The 20,558-nt window shown below is 36.7% G+C and overlaps 3 protein-coding genes across 7 annotated transcripts in view; 2 read left to right on the top strand and 1 right to left on the bottom strand.

Annotated features, from left to right (window-relative positions):
• The window catches only part of Stoml2 (stomatin like 2), a 124,813-nt gene that overhangs the window by 5,136 nt on the left and 99,119 nt on the right, over positions 1-20,558 (bottom strand). Inside the window, exon 3 of one of the 4 annotated variants that reach the window (XM_087344180.1) lies at positions 1,750-1,889. Coding sequence is in view for 2 of the 4 variants with exons in the window: in XM_087344178.1 (XP_087200304.1) it covers positions 605-652 (48 nt within the window). In the remaining 2 variants the exon portion in view is untranslated. Of the gene's footprint in view, positions 1-101; positions 237-604; positions 751-1,749; positions 1,890-20,558 lie in introns of those variants that run through there. The other 3 variants (XM_087344181.1, XM_087344178.1, XM_022063995.2) reach the window with 3 other exon arrangements.
• Positions 769-7,149, top strand: mRpS29 (mitochondrial ribosomal protein S29). The gene is made up of 9 exons (XM_022063994.2): positions 769-910; positions 1,359-1,498; positions 2,161-2,374; positions 2,839-2,931; positions 4,018-4,154; positions 4,503-4,663; positions 5,206-5,347; positions 6,326-6,418; positions 6,829-7,149. Exons 1-9 carry the CDS (start codon positions 886-888, stop codon positions 7,027-7,029), a joined length of 1,206 nt encoding a protein of 401 aa, XP_021919686.2. The 5' UTR covers positions 769-885; the 3' UTR covers positions 7,030-7,149.
• Positions 19,184-20,558, top strand: part of LOC110829848 (uncharacterized) — a 109,758-nt gene continuing 108,383 nt past the window's right edge. For both annotated transcript variants that reach the window (XM_087344175.1, XM_087344174.1), the window contains exon 1: positions 19,184-19,891. In XM_087344175.1, the coding sequence (XP_087200301.1) occupies positions 19,304-19,891 (588 nt within the window). In that variant the 5' untranslated portion in view covers positions 19,184-19,303. The remainder of the gene's footprint in view (positions 19,892-20,558) is intronic.

Here is a 20,558-nt window from a genome sequence, read left to right as displayed (position 1 = left end):
TGAATAACAAATATCTGTATATAGTGTGCAAGAAAATATAAATGGTTTCAAAATAAATAAAAAGACATAACATGCATACAGTGTGTAAACTAATATAAAACCTTTGACATAATCCTGGCTGCAAATTACACTTGCGACATCCATTCAAAACAAAATGTGTCCCCATTCACACATTCCTTCCCAAGCACATGAAATGCTCTGAGGGTTGAGCAGAATGAATTTTTGCGTTTTGTCTGGTCTATTTCCATGACTGCAAAGGCTGTTCAATTATTGTAAACAATAATGTGAATAACCTGCATTGCTAATATATAAATAAATGTGAAACACTCATATTTCACTAATATGATTAATATAATACATTCAAGATCGGTTTTCCACTGAGATTATCAAAATTGAACTTCTCGTAGCATTTCAGTCAATTCTCTTGACAACTACCGGGCCCACGGTGAAAACATAACCTCAAACAAACACTTAAATTTTACGTCCCATTTTAAAATATTACATTAGTTTTGAATCTTTTTCACGTGAAGACTATAATCGTGAACACGAAGTCGCTTCAACTATAGTTTTAAGAAGTGAATTACGTAAATTTGGGATATAGTACCGTGAGATGTGGTAATTTCGATGCACATAACCTGATCCTTGACAGCATTATTTTAAGTTTTCAAAAATAGAGTATGCACGTGTACATGTAATCATCAAATTAAGTCACTGAAATACGAAAGTTAACAAAAACCTCAGACGTTCAAACACACTAACTCAATAAACACACGGAACTTTACATGACCACGTGAAGGTTGTATAGACCTTAATCTGTGTTTTTTGATACATCTGTGGCTATGCTGCGTAAATTTTCAAACTAAAATAATAAAATTCACTGAAGACATGGTTTATAATTTTTTTAAAAACTGTAAGTTATGTAATTTATTAATACACTTAGTAGACTTCCAAATAACGTACATTAAAATACAAAATAGTTTTTACGGTGGATTTGTGTAATCTTATACTGTTTGCTTTGAGGTTAGGTAAGTTTTGGAGTAATAGCTATATATCAAATCCTCGACGAAGATGGCTAAAGACATCAGCGGTGAAATTTAATAGATGATCAGCAGAACATATTTTATTAGGTCATGTAAGGGACGAAGGTATTAAGAAATTTGGACTAGGCATGTACCCAGCTGAAAAGAATCAGCACTGTGTAAACAAAAGTGGTTCGATAATGTTAGGATGAAAAACATGGGACAGTATTCAATTAATTTAATCATATGAATGCCACTTTATACTGCCTCCATTATCACGAAAACAAGGCAGTAAGAATCTGAAAGTCAGTAAAATTCACCATGTATTTTTCTCCTCAGTGACATCAGAAGCCACGTTAAGAGGAATCTCATCTGTCTTGCATAAGCAACGTTTATTTTGTACAGCAGCACAGGCTTCACAAATATTGGCTACAAATGAGAAGCATATCACAAGCTTTCGGACTGCAGAAAGTAACCCAGTAAGTATTTGTTATTTTGTTATCAATTTTATTTTGTACAGGATCTTACATAATGATATATTAACCCATTTACTGTTGGTGTAAGAATTTTAATGTTTTTGGTGAAATTGAATGAAAGACGCATAAAATCTGTTAACAATAATTTTGTTCCCACTAATATGATGGTAATTCAAATGAAAAGAGTTGTTTTGGTATGATATGTGTCTACTGCTTTATTATGTGGATTACTCATTATTTCTAAACATAGTTACCTTCTTCCTTAACGCATGTCTTCCAAAGATTCAACAGTGCCATGGAACTGTTTTGGTTGGTCACACAATCTGCTTTGTGCTGCGGACTGTACCTCCTTGTCTGTACACAACTGATGGTGATCTGATTTCTTTTTAACATTCTGCGAAAACCAAATTGTGGACAGTGAGTTACTTTGTGAGAAGTCTGATGTTGAGAGTGCAAATATTAATGTCAAAGTTGGAATAAAGATAATTCTAAGAAATGAAATATTCAAAAGTGACAAAAGAATGATTACATAGTTTCTGCTTTAGCAAGTGTTCCATACAATTCTCATATTTAACAATATGTTTTTTTTGACAGCTACCATGTTCACCTGATCTCATAGACAGTGTGTCCGAAAACCTGTTGATGTATAATTTTAAATTTTCCAGCTCAAACACAACTTTGATCATGCGTATCGGTTCTACACTATCCCTGTAGAAGTTAAAAATCAGCTGTTTCAACATGGAGGACTTCCAAAATATTTTAATGAGCAGGCAAAAGCATTTATGGAAACGTGCGTCATGGTTCGAGATCCGGCTCTGGAGATTTTACATTACCTGAAAACAGCTGATTATTCACGTCCTGCGATTAGATATGTAATCTGTATCCTTTATCTTACACAGTTTTATTAGAAAATAGTAATAACCTATGTATTTTATAAAATCAAGAGTTTTTTACTTTCTGAAGTATACGAACTTCTCAAACATGTTATTTGTCGTTCTATGTACCCTTATACAGAGATTTGACATTAATTTTTTTTTTGTAAACTTATTCTTCACAAGAGCTAATTAACAGAAGAAAAGCAGTCACTTGCGTGGACCCCTGGTGTCATATTGAACTCTCAGCAGTGATATTCAGGCTCAGGCCCAGGTGATGTAACTTATAGCCAGCTCAGAGCACTCGTAGCAGATATTTGTGACAATATGTAGGCTACAAAAAATGGTTGTGAAATTTTATGTGAATGCGAAGGATAGATTTGGAGAAAAACAAGAACTAGGTTCTGAGGCAAGGCCTGAATGTATTTTTTATTATGTGTCATTGAAAATTTTGCCTAAACCAATGTTCAGATGGTGAGTCTGGCTGTGGAAAATCTATTACTCTAGCACATATTCTTCATTATGGTCTTACAGCAGGGTTTCTTCTCATTCATGTGCCTTGGGGTGAGTAGTGGAAGTTTGTTTATGTACAGAAAAACATACTGATTTTAAAAATCTTAAAACTTTGCATACCCTGTAGTGTATTAGAATATGAAATAAGTAAACAAACAACTATTAATAACATAAAAAGACATTATTGCCATACGCATTAAAACCTCAAGAGGTCATCATCAACGGCATCAAAGACAATTAATTCATTTAATCAAATGGTTTAAACTGGATTTAGAAAATAAATAAGGTGTTTCACAAAAGTATTTCAAGCGATACTGCACTAGATGCTGTTATTCACAGAGTAGAACTATGCACTTAGGTATTGATCCGATGGTTCGGTGGCCGTAGCTGGTCTGCGGCGAGCTGTGGTTGCGTCGTCCGTACCTGTGAACTTCAGAATCGTGGGTGAGCTGCCACTGATGATGACCTCTTGATGTTGAAACGCGTATGGCAATAGTGTATTTTTATGTTGTTAATAGCTGTTTACTTATTTTATATACTGATTTCAGCTGTGTCACATATTTTTGTGAAAATGGGCAGGTCACATGTTTTATGTGACTTGAACATGATTTTAGCACCAAGAAGTCTCCAAGTACATGTTATATTATCACATAATATTAAAAACCACCATAAAACTCAATAGTAAAACCATGTAATTTAGTGTAGTTCATAATATAGTCAATTTCCAATTTAATACCATATAATGTTACTCCCATTTAGGCACTTGAAATCGTCAGTTGTTATTAAAATCACAGTTTATCACCAGTTATAAAAAACCATGATTTAAGAGGCATAATCCATATCAGTAAATTTGTCAGTGTCTTGGTAACATTTAGTAAGTAATGCCCGGGAGAAGCATCCTTCTGACAGTTACAGCAGTTCATCTAGTCAAGAAATTCCCTGCGAAGAGTCGTTATTATGTGCCCAAGATCCTGACCTAACCTGGGCACAGTTAATCCAGTTTGAATCATTACACCCTTTTTTTTTAAAAAATATATTTTGATATCATTATTCCATCTGTGTCTAGCTCTCCCAAGTGACATCTGCAATCATGTTTAGTACGATATAAGTCCCATATTTTTAATGTAAATGTTACAGTTCCAAACTGGATGAGAGTATGCAAAGAAGTTTCCAATTCAGCCACTAGAGAAGGTTACGTAGACTTAAATTTGGATGCTGCTGAATGGTTAATCCATTTTAAAAATCAGAATGCAGCTTTATTGAATAACATCGACGTAAGTAACTCTCCATTTTGAATTGTTTTTTGTACGATTCTCAGAATAAACAGGTATTATTTCCTTCAACGGTATTAACCAATTGATCTTTGTAATGAAGAAGTGATGTTTTCTTTGAGGTACGGACTGAAGTCTTAGATATTATTTGAATGAACTTCTGCTTCAACACGGTGCTACATTCTGTGGGTCAAAGAAAATGGGACTTGATACGCAACGTAATTACAGTTATTAGGATTTGAAATTATAATTTGTCTTGTATTTGCCTTTTACTTGTAGAGTAATTCTGTAACGTGTCATAAATGATGACTCTTCATCTCATAAACTACTACATTTATCTCTGCCTTGCAGTTGCGTGTCTCAAAGGAGTATGCTTGGAGCAAACGTGAAAAAACTGAAGAAGGAGTCCCTTTATTAGAGCTCGTAGAACATGGGATAAACCGCGTGAAATATGCATCTGAATGCGTTGTCGCGCTGGTGAAGGAAATCAAATTACATTCCACACAAGGAAGGTCAGAATGTCTGCTTATATTCTGGGGTTATCATCATCATAATATGATAATCTTGAAATTTTTATAGTAAAATGTTATTATGATGCAAGTTTTGTTTCAGTAATGTAAAATGCATTACGCCAATTGAAATTATTTCTAAACTTTATTGTTTGGGAATAGGGGATTTAAACCCTGTACTGTAAAGCGTAGCCAGTTGGAATGCACGTAAGCCATGACGCGTGCCCGATAAAGTTTAAAACTTGTGAAACAGCAAAATTCGTAGTCTGCAATAGTTCAGTTTTAAGTGAAACAAATGGTTCCTGCCCAGGGATTACAAAGTTGGATGTGTTTTTCAGCACTGCCTACCATTCTAGACGTATCATTAATCCCTCCAGATGGGGATTCAGTTAATTATGAGACTCTCGTTCACCTAAAACAGCTTTAAGAATCCTGGGCAATTATTCCCAGATTTTAACAAATTTGGAACACACGGGAAAATAATGTTTTTATCTGAATATGTCTTGAAGGATACATAAAAATGTATATATTTTTATTCTTTTCAGGTGTAAGACTCTGGTCGTGATCGACGGATTCAACGCCTTCTTTCACCCTAAAACACGTGTGGTGACGGCAGAGAAGATTCAAGTTCCCCCATCAAAGATAACATTGACTGAAGCCTTTATAGAGATCACTAAATATGACTGGGTTCGTATTAATTTAAAATCACTGTAATTTTTTTCGTTCTGACAGACTGACACGGCCACTACCTGTTTCCTCGTTACCTTTGGTTACTTAAAAATGTGTAAGAATCTGATTTTGTCAAAATGGGATCTTGAGTTACAAGACCTGATATCTGGGGTCCGCAGTGGCCGCGCGGTCCGAGGCGTGGGCCTTGTGCCGCTTGGTCACTGGGACCGTTGGTTCGAATCCCACTCAAGCCATGGATGATTGTCTATGTTGTGTTGTCCTGTGTACAGGTAGAGGCCTTGCGACGGGCCGCTCCCTCGTCCAAGGAGTCCTACCGAATGTCTATAGATCAAAGCCAACGAAAAGTTGGGACCCGCAGTGCTCACGCACTTGAAGAACGGGTTGTCCCAGTATCCTAGATATCTGAGATCATCCATAAAATGCAGATAATAGTTTTGTAAGATAATAGTCATAGTAATTATATATGGCCGATAATTTTTCCAATAATGATGCCCCATTTATCGCTATGAGTCATTTTCTAAACAGTTGAGGGACTTTGATTTCTGCCAAAGGAAATTATCGATACTTACTGTTTGCATGTTTAGAATTAGTAAAATAATTAACGTGTCCACTGACTGTGTGCGACTTTCTGCCATATTTTATTTTATCTTCGTCATCCTTTGCTTGTTCCTTACGTCACCTTGTCGTACTATATTCTACCGTTATTTTCTCCGTAAATAAAATGTTATAAATTTTTAAGTGAAAGAATTACAATTAACATTTTTTACAAAGTAGAAGACCTTTCAAAAAAACCTACTTTAAAGCATCACATGCTTCACGTAATTTAGTGTACGAATCCTAGAACCAAATATTATTTTGCTTTCCACTGAGAAATACAAAATTATTTAAGAACTCGTGGAATACCAGAATGTGTGACGTCGTGGTATAAAAGCTGTTTATAATTATTAATTAACTTCACTCGTTACATAATTTCAGTGCAACGGAGCCGTGATCTTAACCGTCGACAAGACCGGCGTAGCCGACGACAGGCGCGAATCGTTCCTCCCGATCTATCAGCTTGGAAAAGAGGTAAGGGGTCCACTGCTGATAAAATTATCTCATTTAATTTGTGTCTTTTTAAGTAGTTGTATAAAAAACTAATTTTAATGATAAATAAAATTAAAATGTTTAAGATTTCTAAGAAAATCGTCCGAAACAAAAGGTTTAGAACTGAAAGGACTGGAGTTGATGGTAAATTTACTTTTCTATAGATTAATCGCTGAAAAAAGCAATTTCGTTACATGAAGGTTTTATTTCTAATGTTAATTTTGTTTTTGTTTTTATTAAAATAATTATTGGAGTATTACGTAACATTAAAATTTCCTTTACCCAAAGTTATTTTGAGTCTAGCGCTTATGTCCGTTGGCTCCCAAAGAAATGTAGAATGGAAATTTCATAATCTGAAGATACAACGCGTAATCGTCTATTTAATCTTCAAGGGTTTCGAGCACTTGGATCCGTTTGTGCCGATTTCTGTACGGGAGTACAGCGAAAAGGAACTAGAAAGTTGTCTCGATTATTACGTGGATCGACGCTGGCTACAGAATGAGAAAAGTTTCACGGAAGAAGGAAGGAAAGAGCTTAAATACCTGTGTGGTATGAATCCTCGTCGTCTTATGCACGTATGTGCGCCTTTATAAGCCGCTCGGTTCGTCAGAGTGGTGGAAATACCAACTTAAATGTTTGAGAACTAGTGTATGTTTTCAGAGTATGTATGTATGTGGAAAAGAACAATTAAAGAAACTTCTTGTGTACATAAATTACATTTATTCATATCATGCAGTTGTATACAGGTATCCCTCGATTTGCGCCGGTTCAATTTGCGCCGATTCAGAATAACGCCGATTTTGAAACCAGAAAGTCAAAAAGTGAAAAAAACGACAACATATTTTACTATTATTTATAACGTTTTACAATGTTTCTTCTACTGATTTTTATACTAAATCGTAATTCTTACATCGCTGATTTTGAATCCCTTTATTTTATTTACGTTGTTTCAGAGCTTTAAATGTAATGCCGTTATATTACTCGTCAATGTTATAAAATAGTTTCAATTTACGCCGGTTCGTCCAAGAACGCATCCCCGGCGTAAATCGAGGGCTACCTGTAGTTTGATACGTAATGCCATCTTAACATTTTTAAAATAAAGATCATAATAAAATTCAAGAATAATTATGGAATGTCAACTCCATTTTCCATCATCGCAAACCACGTCTCTAGCATCCATATTGATATGCTCCCATGTCCTTGGTCTGCCCAGTGGCATTTTCCAGAACATTACCCACCAAAATTATGTATACATCCCCCCAAATTTCCCCATGCGTTCTACATGTACAGCCCATCGTATCCTAGATTTCACTATCCTAGGTGACTTGTACAGATCACGCAGGTTTTCCGAAATGTGAATAATACTTCATGTCAATTAATTAATATCTACCCGATAGATGGCTCAGCTGTGATCTTAAACGAAAAAGTTCGCTCTTTTTTGACGAAGAATTTATGTCTCACCGATAGATGGCATAGCTTGTGTTTCCCAGCGCGACTAACCATAACCTGGTCAACATAAAGATACAATTTATTTTTATTGTTATGGCGGGGACAGACGATGTCTGTCATCTGCGGCCGCTAAAGAGCCCAATGTCCATCCTCAAGATAATATACGAATGTAAGATTTCACGTTCTCGCGGCGCTGCAACCCAGAAGACAGCCCTTTTCGTACTCGTCGCGGTGATAACTCCAAATACTGGTCCGGCCAAGGCCTTTACTGACCGGTTCCTATATCTCAAATCGGTTACACACTCGCGGCTTTCTCATCGCCCTGATGATGGTGGCAGTATGACCCTCCGAAACCTTGGTACCTGCTTACAAGTCCACACGACATTGCAGCCCCGAAGACTAAGAATGAAAATTCTTTTATCATATTTGCAGGATTGTATAATAAAAGGAATGTGTTATGGGAAGCCTGGCGCAGAGAGATAATGGACTATGACTATTATTTGCATTGACTATTTCCACCACGCCTTCTTATCAGACGTCACCAGGCTGCGAACAGGGAACGGGAGATTCCAAAAGTTGTTTTCCCAATAAAAATGTGTCCCATCATGTTGACTGTACGTTTCAGCGAATAATCAGCAAAAAGCAACATTTGAATGTTCTTGCCTCTTTTTTCTGTGAAATACAGGACATTTAGGGTACATTGTGACGGGGGTTCAAATGGACTTCCGCTCGAAACTGTCTAGTTCAGATTCTCAACGTCAGTGACTTACGATTTTATTGACATCTTTTTTTTTTTTTCAAACTTTTCACTTCGTTTGCCGTATAACGGATAGAGATGCAGCCGTCCGTATAAATTAATTTGCATTCCGTAATTCGGTCGTGCGATGTGGCAAGTTACGAATGGAATTTTAGATTCTATGTAATTTTATAATTCAACTAAAAGTCGAATTCTCTTGTTCAGGGAAATTTAATATTGAAACGTTGTTACTTTCACTTCATTTTCCACCGGACGTCACAAAGCAATAATTAGTATTCTCACATTCAGGATGTGTCTAATTCGAATCATCTCCCCGAAATGGACTAGCCAAAGTTGAGTTTTCCTAATTTTCTTAGGCTTATGATTCCTTACCCTCCCCCCAAGCGCCTACATGGCGTATAGTGGGACACCTATACCTTTACTTTTATCTTACGAAACTCTTACGTACACAATATGGATACTAAGATCTGTATTAAAAATCACCACCTGCTACTAATTTCGTATTTTTTAAATCACAATATTCCATTAAAATGAAGATACGTACCCGATTCTTATATACAAAAATTCAACGAATTTCATACACAATATGTATGTAAATTTGTAAATATTTATTAAAAGGCCCGTATCCATCAATCAAACACACTTGTGGTGGAAGGAAAATGACGATAAACATTTAAACATTCTAACCCCCAGATTTAGGATTCGCTAGTGTCGATAAGGGTAAGTCGAAGTTGCTGAAACATTCATGGTATCTGGGTTTAGTAATGCCTTACTGTTGCCATGCGGGTCCGTGCTACAGCTACGCCTCGGATTCAAATGGAGTAACATAATTTAAATAGAACCTTATCGGCGTTTCGCCTTTACGTAGTGCAGTCCGTTCGAAAAGTGAACCACCGAGGACGTTGCCAGGGTAGGAATATCGCTAGAAGTGTAAATTACGTCTTACACCATCCAAATCCTACTGCCCAAGGTTTCAAGCCGCAAAGCAGCGAAGATGTCTCCAGAAAGAACGAAGTACAGTACAAAAGTGTATCAAGTGCCAGAGACATACGAAGATGCACTGTGCTAGTTCTATCAACAGAGAAAAAAATACTTGAGATGGAATTACCCACTGCACAGTTCCCAAAAAGCGAACGGCAGTTAACATAAGCCATTACAAATTTAGTTTTGAGTAATATATCAAAGTAACACCATCCCTCATGTAATTTGTTGTCTGAACCGTAGATAAAATTCTAAGCTTTACGATTTTAAAATATCTATTATAACATAAAGTAGCAATAACAAAACATCAATAATAATAATTATAACAATACATTGATAAACTGGAAAAGTCTGTCTGGATTTATCATAACCCATAACCCACTGTCGCATTTTAAGTGTGTCCACCTTCTTCCAACTTGAAAATGAGATTTCCACTCGTCAATGAGATAAATCTATATTAATAATGAGTAATGAGGAATTTAATGATTTGTAATCTTGGCCAAATTATCAGGTTGATTAAAAGAAACAGAGTAGGAGAGACGAATAGCATGCATGGGGAAATACACATTTGAACCAGAAAACCTCAAAACAGGAGACCACAACAAAAACCTACGTAGGAATTGGAGGATAATATTAAAATGGAGCCTACACAAAGAATACTTTACTGTGTGGATTATTTTTAACTGGATCAGAATAACAAGCAGTGAAGGCTTTTATAGACGGTTATGAGCAAAAGAATACGAAATCTATTAACCAGGTAAACTACGAAGTTTTGAAGAAAGATTCTGTACCATGTAGGTTGTAACTAGTTAGGAAGTTACACAAACTTTAGAGTGAAACTGACGTTTATTGCTTGCAAAGATGTATGTGTGGTACGTTATTAGTTTAGGCGTTCGAGAAGGTAAATTAATTTTCTGACGAAAGGCAGAGAAATCCGGCAATATTTTGAAGCGCGTAATACTCGTCTGTGGATGATGGTCAATGTTATTTAAACGAACATACATTGTAAGAGATACCCAGCTGAGATTGAATTCTCTCACGTTTTTCTGCAGGCAAGCTATTATTTAGTTTTATACGCGTAGTTTATGGAAAATGGAAATGCTTCACAGCAGAACGGAAGTGACGTAGACCTACACAAAAAAGGAGTAAATTTCGAAATGCATATCTAGGAAGCAGCGTTAAAACACGGGTAATGCAAACTCATGCACGCGATAGACAGACTGCTTTTATGTAGGGCCAAACCGAAATTACAAGGACAGTACCTCACCATCACGAGGTCAATAGGTCGTATCATACACTAACTTCATACAACGACATAATGATACAATCTGTGTTACATAAAACATAGTTTAATGTTGCGTTTATGCAAAGCTAACTACGTTCACACCAGAGATACTTAACCCTTTAAATACGAGTGGTATTCATATGTACCAACTGCTTTAACAATCAACAAATCTTTGCGTCTTCACATACGTGTGAATTTTTGTATATGAGATTTGAAATTCTTACGGCGGTGAAGATGTCCATGTTGATAACGTGACTTAAAACGCAATATATACTTGTACTTAGATAAGTCTACTAACGTTTCGGAGTAACACATTTCCTCCTTCTTCATGGCTGTTAAATACGAAGACCAACATGGACGCGAGTATTTCTCTTTTTCGTTTTAAATTCCTAAAAATTTATAATTAAAAGTTCTCATAAATGAGCTGTTGTTACGAACGACTCTTACCAGAAATCACAATAAATATTATGAGTATAAAAATAATCCAATATTAAAGTTTATCTTGCTACACAAATCCGTAGGAATTTAAAATTCTCTGTTTAAAATACCAACGTTCGGAACAAGGCCTAAAACAATTTATCTTCGCCAGTTATTTATCGTTTAGGTTCAATGATTTTGGTCGACATTAATCAAAGCTGATCGTTATTTTTGATCGATAATTTCGAACTTCGATTGTTAACAACCATTTCATAAACTGGCGATTCAAAAGACATGTACTTCAGAGTAACTGAGGTATTTCAAACCCAATATTACGCACAGAAGTATATTGGCTTGGTTAGAGGATATGTTAAGATATATAGGAATTCGATTGCGTTTAACGTCCTTTGTATTGCCTGGGACCATCCGATGCATTTATCTAATAATATGATCGTGGTGGGGATGTCAGTTGCGTCGTTAAACGAGACAAACGATTCTCAGAAATGCCTCTGGTGGTCATAAAAATGTTTATTTAAATAAAATACTTGGCATTCTAATGTTCTTCATTTCTGGAGACTGTAAAAGAGAGATCTTGATAATTTGTTCCTATTTCGCTATTACAATTAGAAATAACTGTTGTAGATGTTCTCTGTTGATACCGACAGACATGAATTGGCGGAACAGTGCAATTTCACAGTATGTTAGTTGTGTTTTGTAAAAGGAGTGAATTACTTGTACTTTTATTTATGTTTTCTGAAACAGCGTAAACTTACGAGTGTACGTTAATATCGGTCGATCGATCGATCGATAATATTAAGAAATTAATAATCGCACCAAAACTTAAGAAATATGGAGAAGTGCTGTCTTGGTAGGACTTATTGGACGTTAAGTCAGCTGTCACGTGACAGAAAAACACAAAACAATGCGTTCATCCATTACCTCCCGTGGGGTTCAAACTCGTAATCTGTACTTTTGGAGATAAGACACGAACTGTTCCATCATGTGTTCACTGCATGCACCACTTGGCAATAACGCACAGAATACAAAGGAAAAGATCTCAAACGAGATTCGACTGCAGAATCACCGAATACGTAACACGACTGTTAATCAGTAAACTACGATGTTCTATAACGTACTTTGTAGTATCTATCACCAAATTGCGTGCTTCAAGGTCAGAACTAAATCATCCAACTTTGTAATACGAAGAATATAATCCAGGTGAGTGACGACAGCTCAGAACTCGTAAAGGTACAATTTGGCTGCAGGCGACAGAGACAAGCGGCCAAGGCATGCGACAGAGACGGGAGACGGGCACATCGCAGCTTGTCGCCACACACTTTTGAGGTGACGACCGAGACATGCGGCAAAGTGTTTGTTTTCTTTGTTTTGTTGAGACATACGTGCACATATTCTGTGAAAAATGAGTACACAAATGCTTCTAAAAAGGTTAATCGAAGAAGATGATGTGTTCCTGTGTTATTTGTTGCGAAAGAAACAAAGAAAACCTATTAGTTCAATATTGAAAACCAGACGCGAAGAAGGATCTTTCTGTCGGTGGTCAGTGGTCGGTTTTCTGCTACTAATTATACCAATTGCTCATCTTGGTCACCAGTAAATTTAATTTCTGCCATTATTTTACTCAACAACACACGTGCTGCCTGAGCCCGTCGCGAGACACTACTGGTCCGAGAGCGGTCTCCTGTGCTTTGTCTCTGTCGCCTGTCTTTGTCTCGCGCTCGTAATTGTACTTAATACGATTGTACAGAGAGCAGACAGGAAGCGACCAGTCTCGGTCTCATAACTCTGTCGCCTGTCTCGGTCGCGTGCAGCCAAATTGTACCTTAAGAGACGCAAAGCCAACAACGTTGTACGGGGGTCAAGTCCTTCGGTCGCCTTGAAGCATTCAATTTGGTTACGGCTGATACAGTGGTAGGACACTAAACTCTTCCTATTTATCTTACAGTGACGTGTTTCAAATAATTTATTCAGATCCGCGTATAGCATCGAAATGCAGGACGTACATTATAACAACTAACACTGCCACATGACAGCCCCGTTTTAACAAGATACTTATGCTCTTCAGAAAGTGGTAAGAGCAAGCAATATTGAACTCTAAAGTGTTTGATGCCGTGTAAACATCAAGTGGCACATGAAGGGCTATTCACCAGCCCTTATCCGATATTAAGGAGAACAGATCCGTTATTACGAGGTACTTTGGCATCTATCTGTGATGCAGGAATACAGAAAGACAATTGCTTTAACAGTAGTAATAATAATAACAATAATAATCACGAACGATGACAATTTCCTGATCTGAAACGGCCAATAGTGCTTTATTTTCATGATATATATAAGGAACTCACAGATCGTCTGAGTATCTCAGGATGTATCATCTCTGAAACTACTGGGCAGATTACGATGAAACTTAGTATTGACAATCGATATTGAGGTTGTTGGGTATGCGACCGCTATTTTATACGAAGCACAAATTTAACTTTGTCAAATACATTATCCACACATGTTATTTTTAAATATTTAAGAAAGGCTACGTTAAATGTTTAACTGAGTGGAAAGAAAAATATATTATATCTGTGTGCAGTGTAATACATACAACGCAATCAACTCAGATTTGTGTGCGCTATAAATGAATTTCAAGGTCAGTTATGCAAATTCAATTTTTTTTACAAAGTAGTTGGAAATATGTGGAGATGCTTCAAACAAAAGTACGCGTTTCTACACTGTTTTGTGTTAATAATTGTCGACATTGATATAACTCTTGTCTAATATTTAATTTATCGAACTAATTTAAATATATAAATTCACATAATAGTTATTCAATTCCTATGTACATTTTCGATAGCCTAAGTTTGAAATTATGATAACTTACAAGCCTGATTTTACAGATATCTAACAGCACATTTATAATAGGACAAAGTGTTGTCACGAGTATTAAAGTAATACAAGTAATTATGTTACATTATGTTAAACCGACAATGATCAAAATTAAATTTGAACTACAATCTGAATTAAAACGTTTAGTACCAGACATCATATAAACTTCAAGAGCAATTTTTTTAATACAATGAAAATACATAATCAGAATTTACCACTATGAGTTCATTCTATGTAGATAAATAGCGCAGAGAAAGCACACAAATATTTTGTTTACTTATAATACTCGATGTTCTTACATTACGATTACGATAGACTAAAGACCGAGACAAATTGTTTCTCCGAATCGCTGGTATTTACTCACGAGTCTACAGAGCGTCATAACCCAGAACAGCGTAATTTCTTAACTTGATCTTAAACTTCGAAATGGTATCTGTCTCAAGTTGTATACCGTAGCATAATTTAGCAACTGTGACATTAGAGTTCGGCTTTTACTTAGTTCTGAACTGAAGACGCAACTAACAGATAAGTTCCTAGTTGTTGAGGCCGCAGTATTAGGTCGAAGGTCGATGCTAACAAACTTAGTCAACCGCGGGAGACTGCATTAGACTAGATGCAGTGTCCCGGTTCACGGTGATGTAGGGTCAGAACTCACCTCTACTAAGCTAATTCACTTATTAACAACCAACAGTGGAAACACAGTCGAACTTCAACTCCGCTAAAAACTACGCCCTGTGTCGAGGTATATAAAACCATTGCCATTATGTATGCTGAAATGTAATTGGGTTTCATGGGACTGGCACAGAGTAACTATGCAAGGGGAGCGGATTTTGTACTTAACTCAATAACATTTTTCGTATAAAAGAATTAAAAGGGCACACGTGCCTGTTGTCTCTATAAGATAAATACGTAATTTGGTAAATATAAATTCACTTAACAATCAGAAAATTCTTACGAATACACATTTTAAAATAGTACATTTCGTTATGATAATATCAAAATTTCAGGAGACAGGAAGACATTTTAATGGTAATATAATTGATTAACAACATAGAATAAAGATTTAGTTAGTTATCCAGTGAAAATCTATTAAAACCTTTGAAGCATGTTAAAATATATTTAAGAATTCAGTACGTACCGCGAAGAAAACTTCACACTTTACCATTACAGAGATGATATGGCTAATGGTGTTTAAGGAAATAATCCCGGTTTACACGGAGAATCAAACGAGACTCATAAACACAAATTAAAGAATTACTGATTGTTAAAGCAGTTAGTGAAAAAATTACCACTAAGGGTTAACTTGATGGGTCCTTCCGAAATTCTGCGTTCCATGAACGAAATTACTATCACTATACGATTTGATGCTGTTTTATTCTAAATTCCTATTACTAGAGTGAGAGAAATTTACCCCAGATCTCAGAGCTTTAAATCACAGCGTAGATCAGTAACGCGGGGCTCGAAGGGATGATGTTATCTGAATGAATACTATAAATATTTTGTTACAGATCTAAGAAAGTTATTAAAACGGGAGCAGTAGTCACTACAACACAATCGAAGCTATAAAATGGCTGCTAATAATTAAGAAAAAAGCAAGGAATGGAATTAAATGTCACTTCCAAGTTCATTGTAATCGATTGTGAAGACGATATACGACAGATCACTTAAGACTGCATCGCCTTCAAGTAGAGAGACTGGTCTACCTGAACTTCTACTCTCTCTCAAGATGGTGGGAAGTTCAATTTAATTTACTATTCTACTTACTTACTGTCTGGATCTGTTTTGTTTTGTGTGCTGCTCGTCTTGTCATTTTCAATCTAGTGGAAACTTCAAATCTTTACTGAGAAAAGCCTTTTTCTCTGTATATGGAATTCACTCTCGTAGAATCAAATAGGTGGGGCATAAACCACGACTTGAAAACAACATTAAAACTCACATACACGATCTGAAGTGGGAGGGGGGGGGGGTTCTTGTAACGCGTAGTTTTGTACTTACAAGAAGGCACATCTGTAATCGAAACACGGAATTGACCTTGGACTTTCTGCTTTTCGAATACACATTCATTTTATTTTAAACGCGGTATGCAGAATGATCAAGAATTTCCTGCACAGCAGAAAACCATACATCTACTTACAAAAAGTATTAAACACAGCACCACTTTGCATTAAACGCCACAAAAAGAAGAAGAAGTCATAAATCAGTGCTACCAACCTAGTAGAAAATTACCATGTTGCCAATCTCTGCATGTTGTAAATAATATTCTCGGATAACATTAGCGTAGATATGACCCGTGTGATGCATGAAAATTGTTCCCATCTGTACCCGCAGCAAATAAATAATGACTGATATATGTAAGATCATAGGAAATGAATTTGGATGATAGATGCACTGAAACGTTTAGACTGCGTATTTCAACTTCTGTTCATTTCAAAATAACGACGCACTGAAATATCGGTATTCTGCCATGACCGAGTCTCTCATCTCTAACGACACACTTTCCTAACCACGTTCTAAACGGTAGGGATACGAAACTTTTCTTACTGCACACACAGAGATAAGGTCTTATAGTCAACTTCAATGTATGCTGTGTGCTCAAAGAACGCCTTGCAAGACAAAAGAAAGAACTGTTCTTTCATACGGATCAAATGCCTGAACGCAAAAGAAGGATGACTGAAATTAATGAAATGTTTTCTTTGAGAGCAGTCGACGAGTTACCATCGTGGATCGAAAGAAGAGTTAATACATCAGGAACTAATTACAGACATATTAATACTGCAGCTAGAATTTACGACCAACTCTGTGGAGCAGAATCCTTATTGAAAATTTAATAATCTCTCAACTGGTTTATGAATTTCCGTGCTCAAATAATCCAATTTCTGTACACACCCGAGCCCGCTGAATCCACTCCACTATCTCGAATCGTACTCCATTTTAGTAGTGCCTTCCCATCTATGGGATGTAGTGAGAAATTTAAGCCGTTCTCATGTTTGTATCGATAGTATGAAAATAACTCACGTTAATATATATTCAAGTGGAAATGAGAAATTTCTATATTCGTCAGGCGTCTGTGTGAGGACTGATGTTCCTCTAACACTCTCATTCAATCAATGGATCTTGTGAACGCAAGACGAACAAGCAATGTTAACCACAATAGCTGGAATTAGACACGCCTGTAGGATTATTTAGCACGTGTTAATATTTCATCAAAACCACTCTCTTGACACATCACTTAATATACTGAAACTTGGCCAGTGTTTTAGTCTTCCCATATATTACCATAAAGTAAGATTTCGTTGGAATTTTGCCAATCGCAAATGTTATTATTCGAATATATTCTGACAATATCTAACATAATATTTATAAAATAATTATAATTCGCTCTACGGTATTAAGTTACAACGCTTCGATGCAACTTAAACTGAGAGCAGACACATGTGGACTTATAATTTAGGTCATTATAAAATTCTGAAAAAAAAGTCTCTTGTCTACAAAATCCAAGCGCATGTCCACACATGTCTTTGAGAATTATTCTTACAACTAAACGTGCCCCATTTATTTGTCAGTCCTTCGCTAAATCCCAGAGGACCACCGAATGTCACCATAATTGTCGTTTCTTCCATGTGCGACTCCAGAACGAGGCAAGTCGTGTGACATGCGACCACGTAGAATAATGTGCCCATATACGAACTGTAGGCCATGGTAACTAATCAATAAACAGAAAGGTCACAGAACAGAAACACAGGAAAAGGAGCTAAACCTGTTTACATTCTGTGGGTATTAAACATAATCCCACTGTGCAATGTAACACTTGGGACTTGTACTTGTGTAATTTAGCGACGCTACGATACAAGATTTCTAATTAATGGATGAACACCCATCAGCAAAAACCAAAATACTACTATTGTATGTCTTAAAGGTCTGATGTTCGTTAAGCCAATGATTTACATCCGATATATCTAAACCCAAAACTAGCTTTTCTTGTCGACTGTGGGTTTCTGGTATCTGACGCAGCGTATTTTCTTAAGCGATTATCGACGTTTAGGACGACGTTACAAACATGCACCTATTAATCTTCTCTGTCTGTCTATATCTCACAACGGATTCTCACGAGATTTGGTAGTAGACATTTTCAATGAAACTGTTATAAAGGCTTCAACTTCATTTAAAATCACAGAACAATAACGGGAATTGTATACGAAGATCTACTTAAGTTTAAGAAACCCCCCGGCGGTCACGTGGCATGCCCATCCAAATGGCATTGACCCGAAACAATTCTGATGATTCACGAAGGCCAATGTCCAGAATTGTTTCGCTAAGCATGCATTTCCTAACTTGTTTAAAAACATGATAAAGTTCTACGAGCATATAGATTTACATTGTCTTATGGTTTCTCAGACGTAAAGAGAGGCTTTAAAGACAGATTATAGGCAGGTATAGTTTATGTTTATTACGAGTATTTGTTTATTTCGGGTAGATACCACGTGGAAGACCGAGGTATATATGGGATGACACTATTAAAAAGCGTGCTTCAAAGTAGAATATTTGGATATGACGTAGATTAATCTCTTCTGAGATAAATACTATTGTAGATAGCAGGTAACAAAGACTAGAACCGAATCAATTACCTTCTGAACGCATGTATGTAGCAATATTGCTCCATAAACCTGCTAAAATGCTCAGTAAAAGAATTCCTTCTTTGATATTACGAATATTGTAGTTCCCTATTTTGATATACGAAGATTTAAAGCCGGATTATTTCTTAGAGATAAAAACTGTTCTACCTACTACTTCCAGCAAAGGGCGTAATGAAATTGATGTGTTAGAGCAATTTTTGAATTTCTGACAGTAGAGACGTTCTATGTCTTGTCGTCCTGACGGAAGGCGCCTCGGCCTCCCCCCCCCCCCCCCACGCATGCCCGGAAAAGACCCAGCATGAAGCTGGTTTGCGCTTTGCCGTCTACGTTAGTCAGTTCCCGCGCGGTTGCGGACAACAGCGTTGTGACAGCAGTGGAGTTCGCTTCGCTTGCCATGCGTCGTTTATACGTGTAACTTCTTATTTTCCGTCTAGCTACTGGACAACGTTACAATGGTTACGGATATCACCAGTGACGAAGACCAAGAGCCTCAAAGCAAAAATCTGACCGTAAATAAAAGTCCTTTAAACTTTATCTCCAAGTCACCGTGTAGAAGAACAAATACTTCACACGTGTCCTTCACGTCGAATATCAGTTTGGTGTACGCGTGTCTCGTGTGGCTGTTGCTGACGGAGTTGGTCCTTTCATACTGTCTGTACACGTACATAGCACATGTGGACCGAGAGTGCACTTCGGCCATCGCCACTCTGGCGCAACAGTCAACAATACCAGCCTCTGGTGCGGGGCAAACAAATCCTTTCCAAGATTTTGAATTCTATCGCCGAAGGAAACGCGGTGCAAGATCGCCTCCGCCTACAGTAATGGAAGACAATACCGTGGACCCTTCTGGCATGGCTGGTGTCGAGGGTGCCAATGTGGAGTTCTTCAACCCGAAATTGCGTCAGGAACTGGAGGAGAAGGAGAATAGAAATGGAGGTGGAAAGAAAGGTAGTAACAATGCCGGGTCCGGCGCTACATCAACGGAAGGAGAGTCTGCAAACAACCCTTGGGTCTGGCTTACATCATACTCCAGGATTCCGGTAAGTAGACATTCTCTACGAATTCATCGGTTGTCAGTCATTGTTGACAGGAAGGAAATAATTACCTATAATTATTCATAAATGTCACGGGGGAATTATATATAATAGCCGGTTATTATTCATAATTGTCAGGGGGAATTATACATAATTGCCGGTTATTATTCATAATTGTCAAGGGGAATTATATATAATCGCCGAATATTATTCATAATTGTCAGGGGGAATTATATATAATCGCCGGTTATTATTCATAATTGTCAGGGGGAATTATACATAATTGCCGGTTATTATTCATAATTGTCAAGGGGAATTATATATAATCGCCGGTTATTATTCATAATTGTCAGGGGGAATAATATATAATAGCCGGTTATTATTCATAATTGTCAGGGGGAATTATACATAATTGCCGGTTATTATTCATAATTGTCAAGGGGAATTATATATAATCGCCGGTTATTATTCATAATTGTCAGGGGGAATTATATATAATCGCCGGTTATTATTCATAATTGTCAGGGGGAATTATATATAATCGCCGATTATTATTCATAATTGTCAGGGGGAATAATATATAATCGCCGGTTATTATTCATAATTGTCAAGGGGAATTATATATGATCGCCGGTTATTATTCATAATTGTCAGGGGGAATTATATATAATCG

Source organism: Zootermopsis nevadensis, unplaced genomic scaffold, assembly GCF_977971745.1.
Source record: "Zootermopsis nevadensis isolate Lab colony 2312 unplaced genomic scaffold, Znev_1.0 Znev_ptg000007l, whole genome shotgun sequence".
Classification (NCBI taxonomy): domain Eukaryota; kingdom Metazoa; phylum Arthropoda; class Insecta; order Blattodea; family Termopsidae; genus Zootermopsis; species Zootermopsis nevadensis.
This window is presented reverse-complemented; position numbering and strand designations above follow the sequence as displayed.

Excerpts from the sequence above, each read along its gene's own strand:
- mRpS29 (XM_022063994.2), top strand. The coding sequence starts at position 886 with ATGGTTTATAATTTTTTTAAAAACT. Across the intron at positions 1,499-2,160 it reads GGACTGCAGAAAGTAACCCA|CTCAAACACAACTTTGATCA; the intron begins GTAAGTATTTGT and ends TAAATTTTCCAG. Across the intron at positions 4,155-4,502 it reads CTTTATTGAATAACATCGAC|TTGCGTGTCTCAAAGGAGTA; the intron begins GTAAGTAACTCT and ends TCTGCCTTGCAG.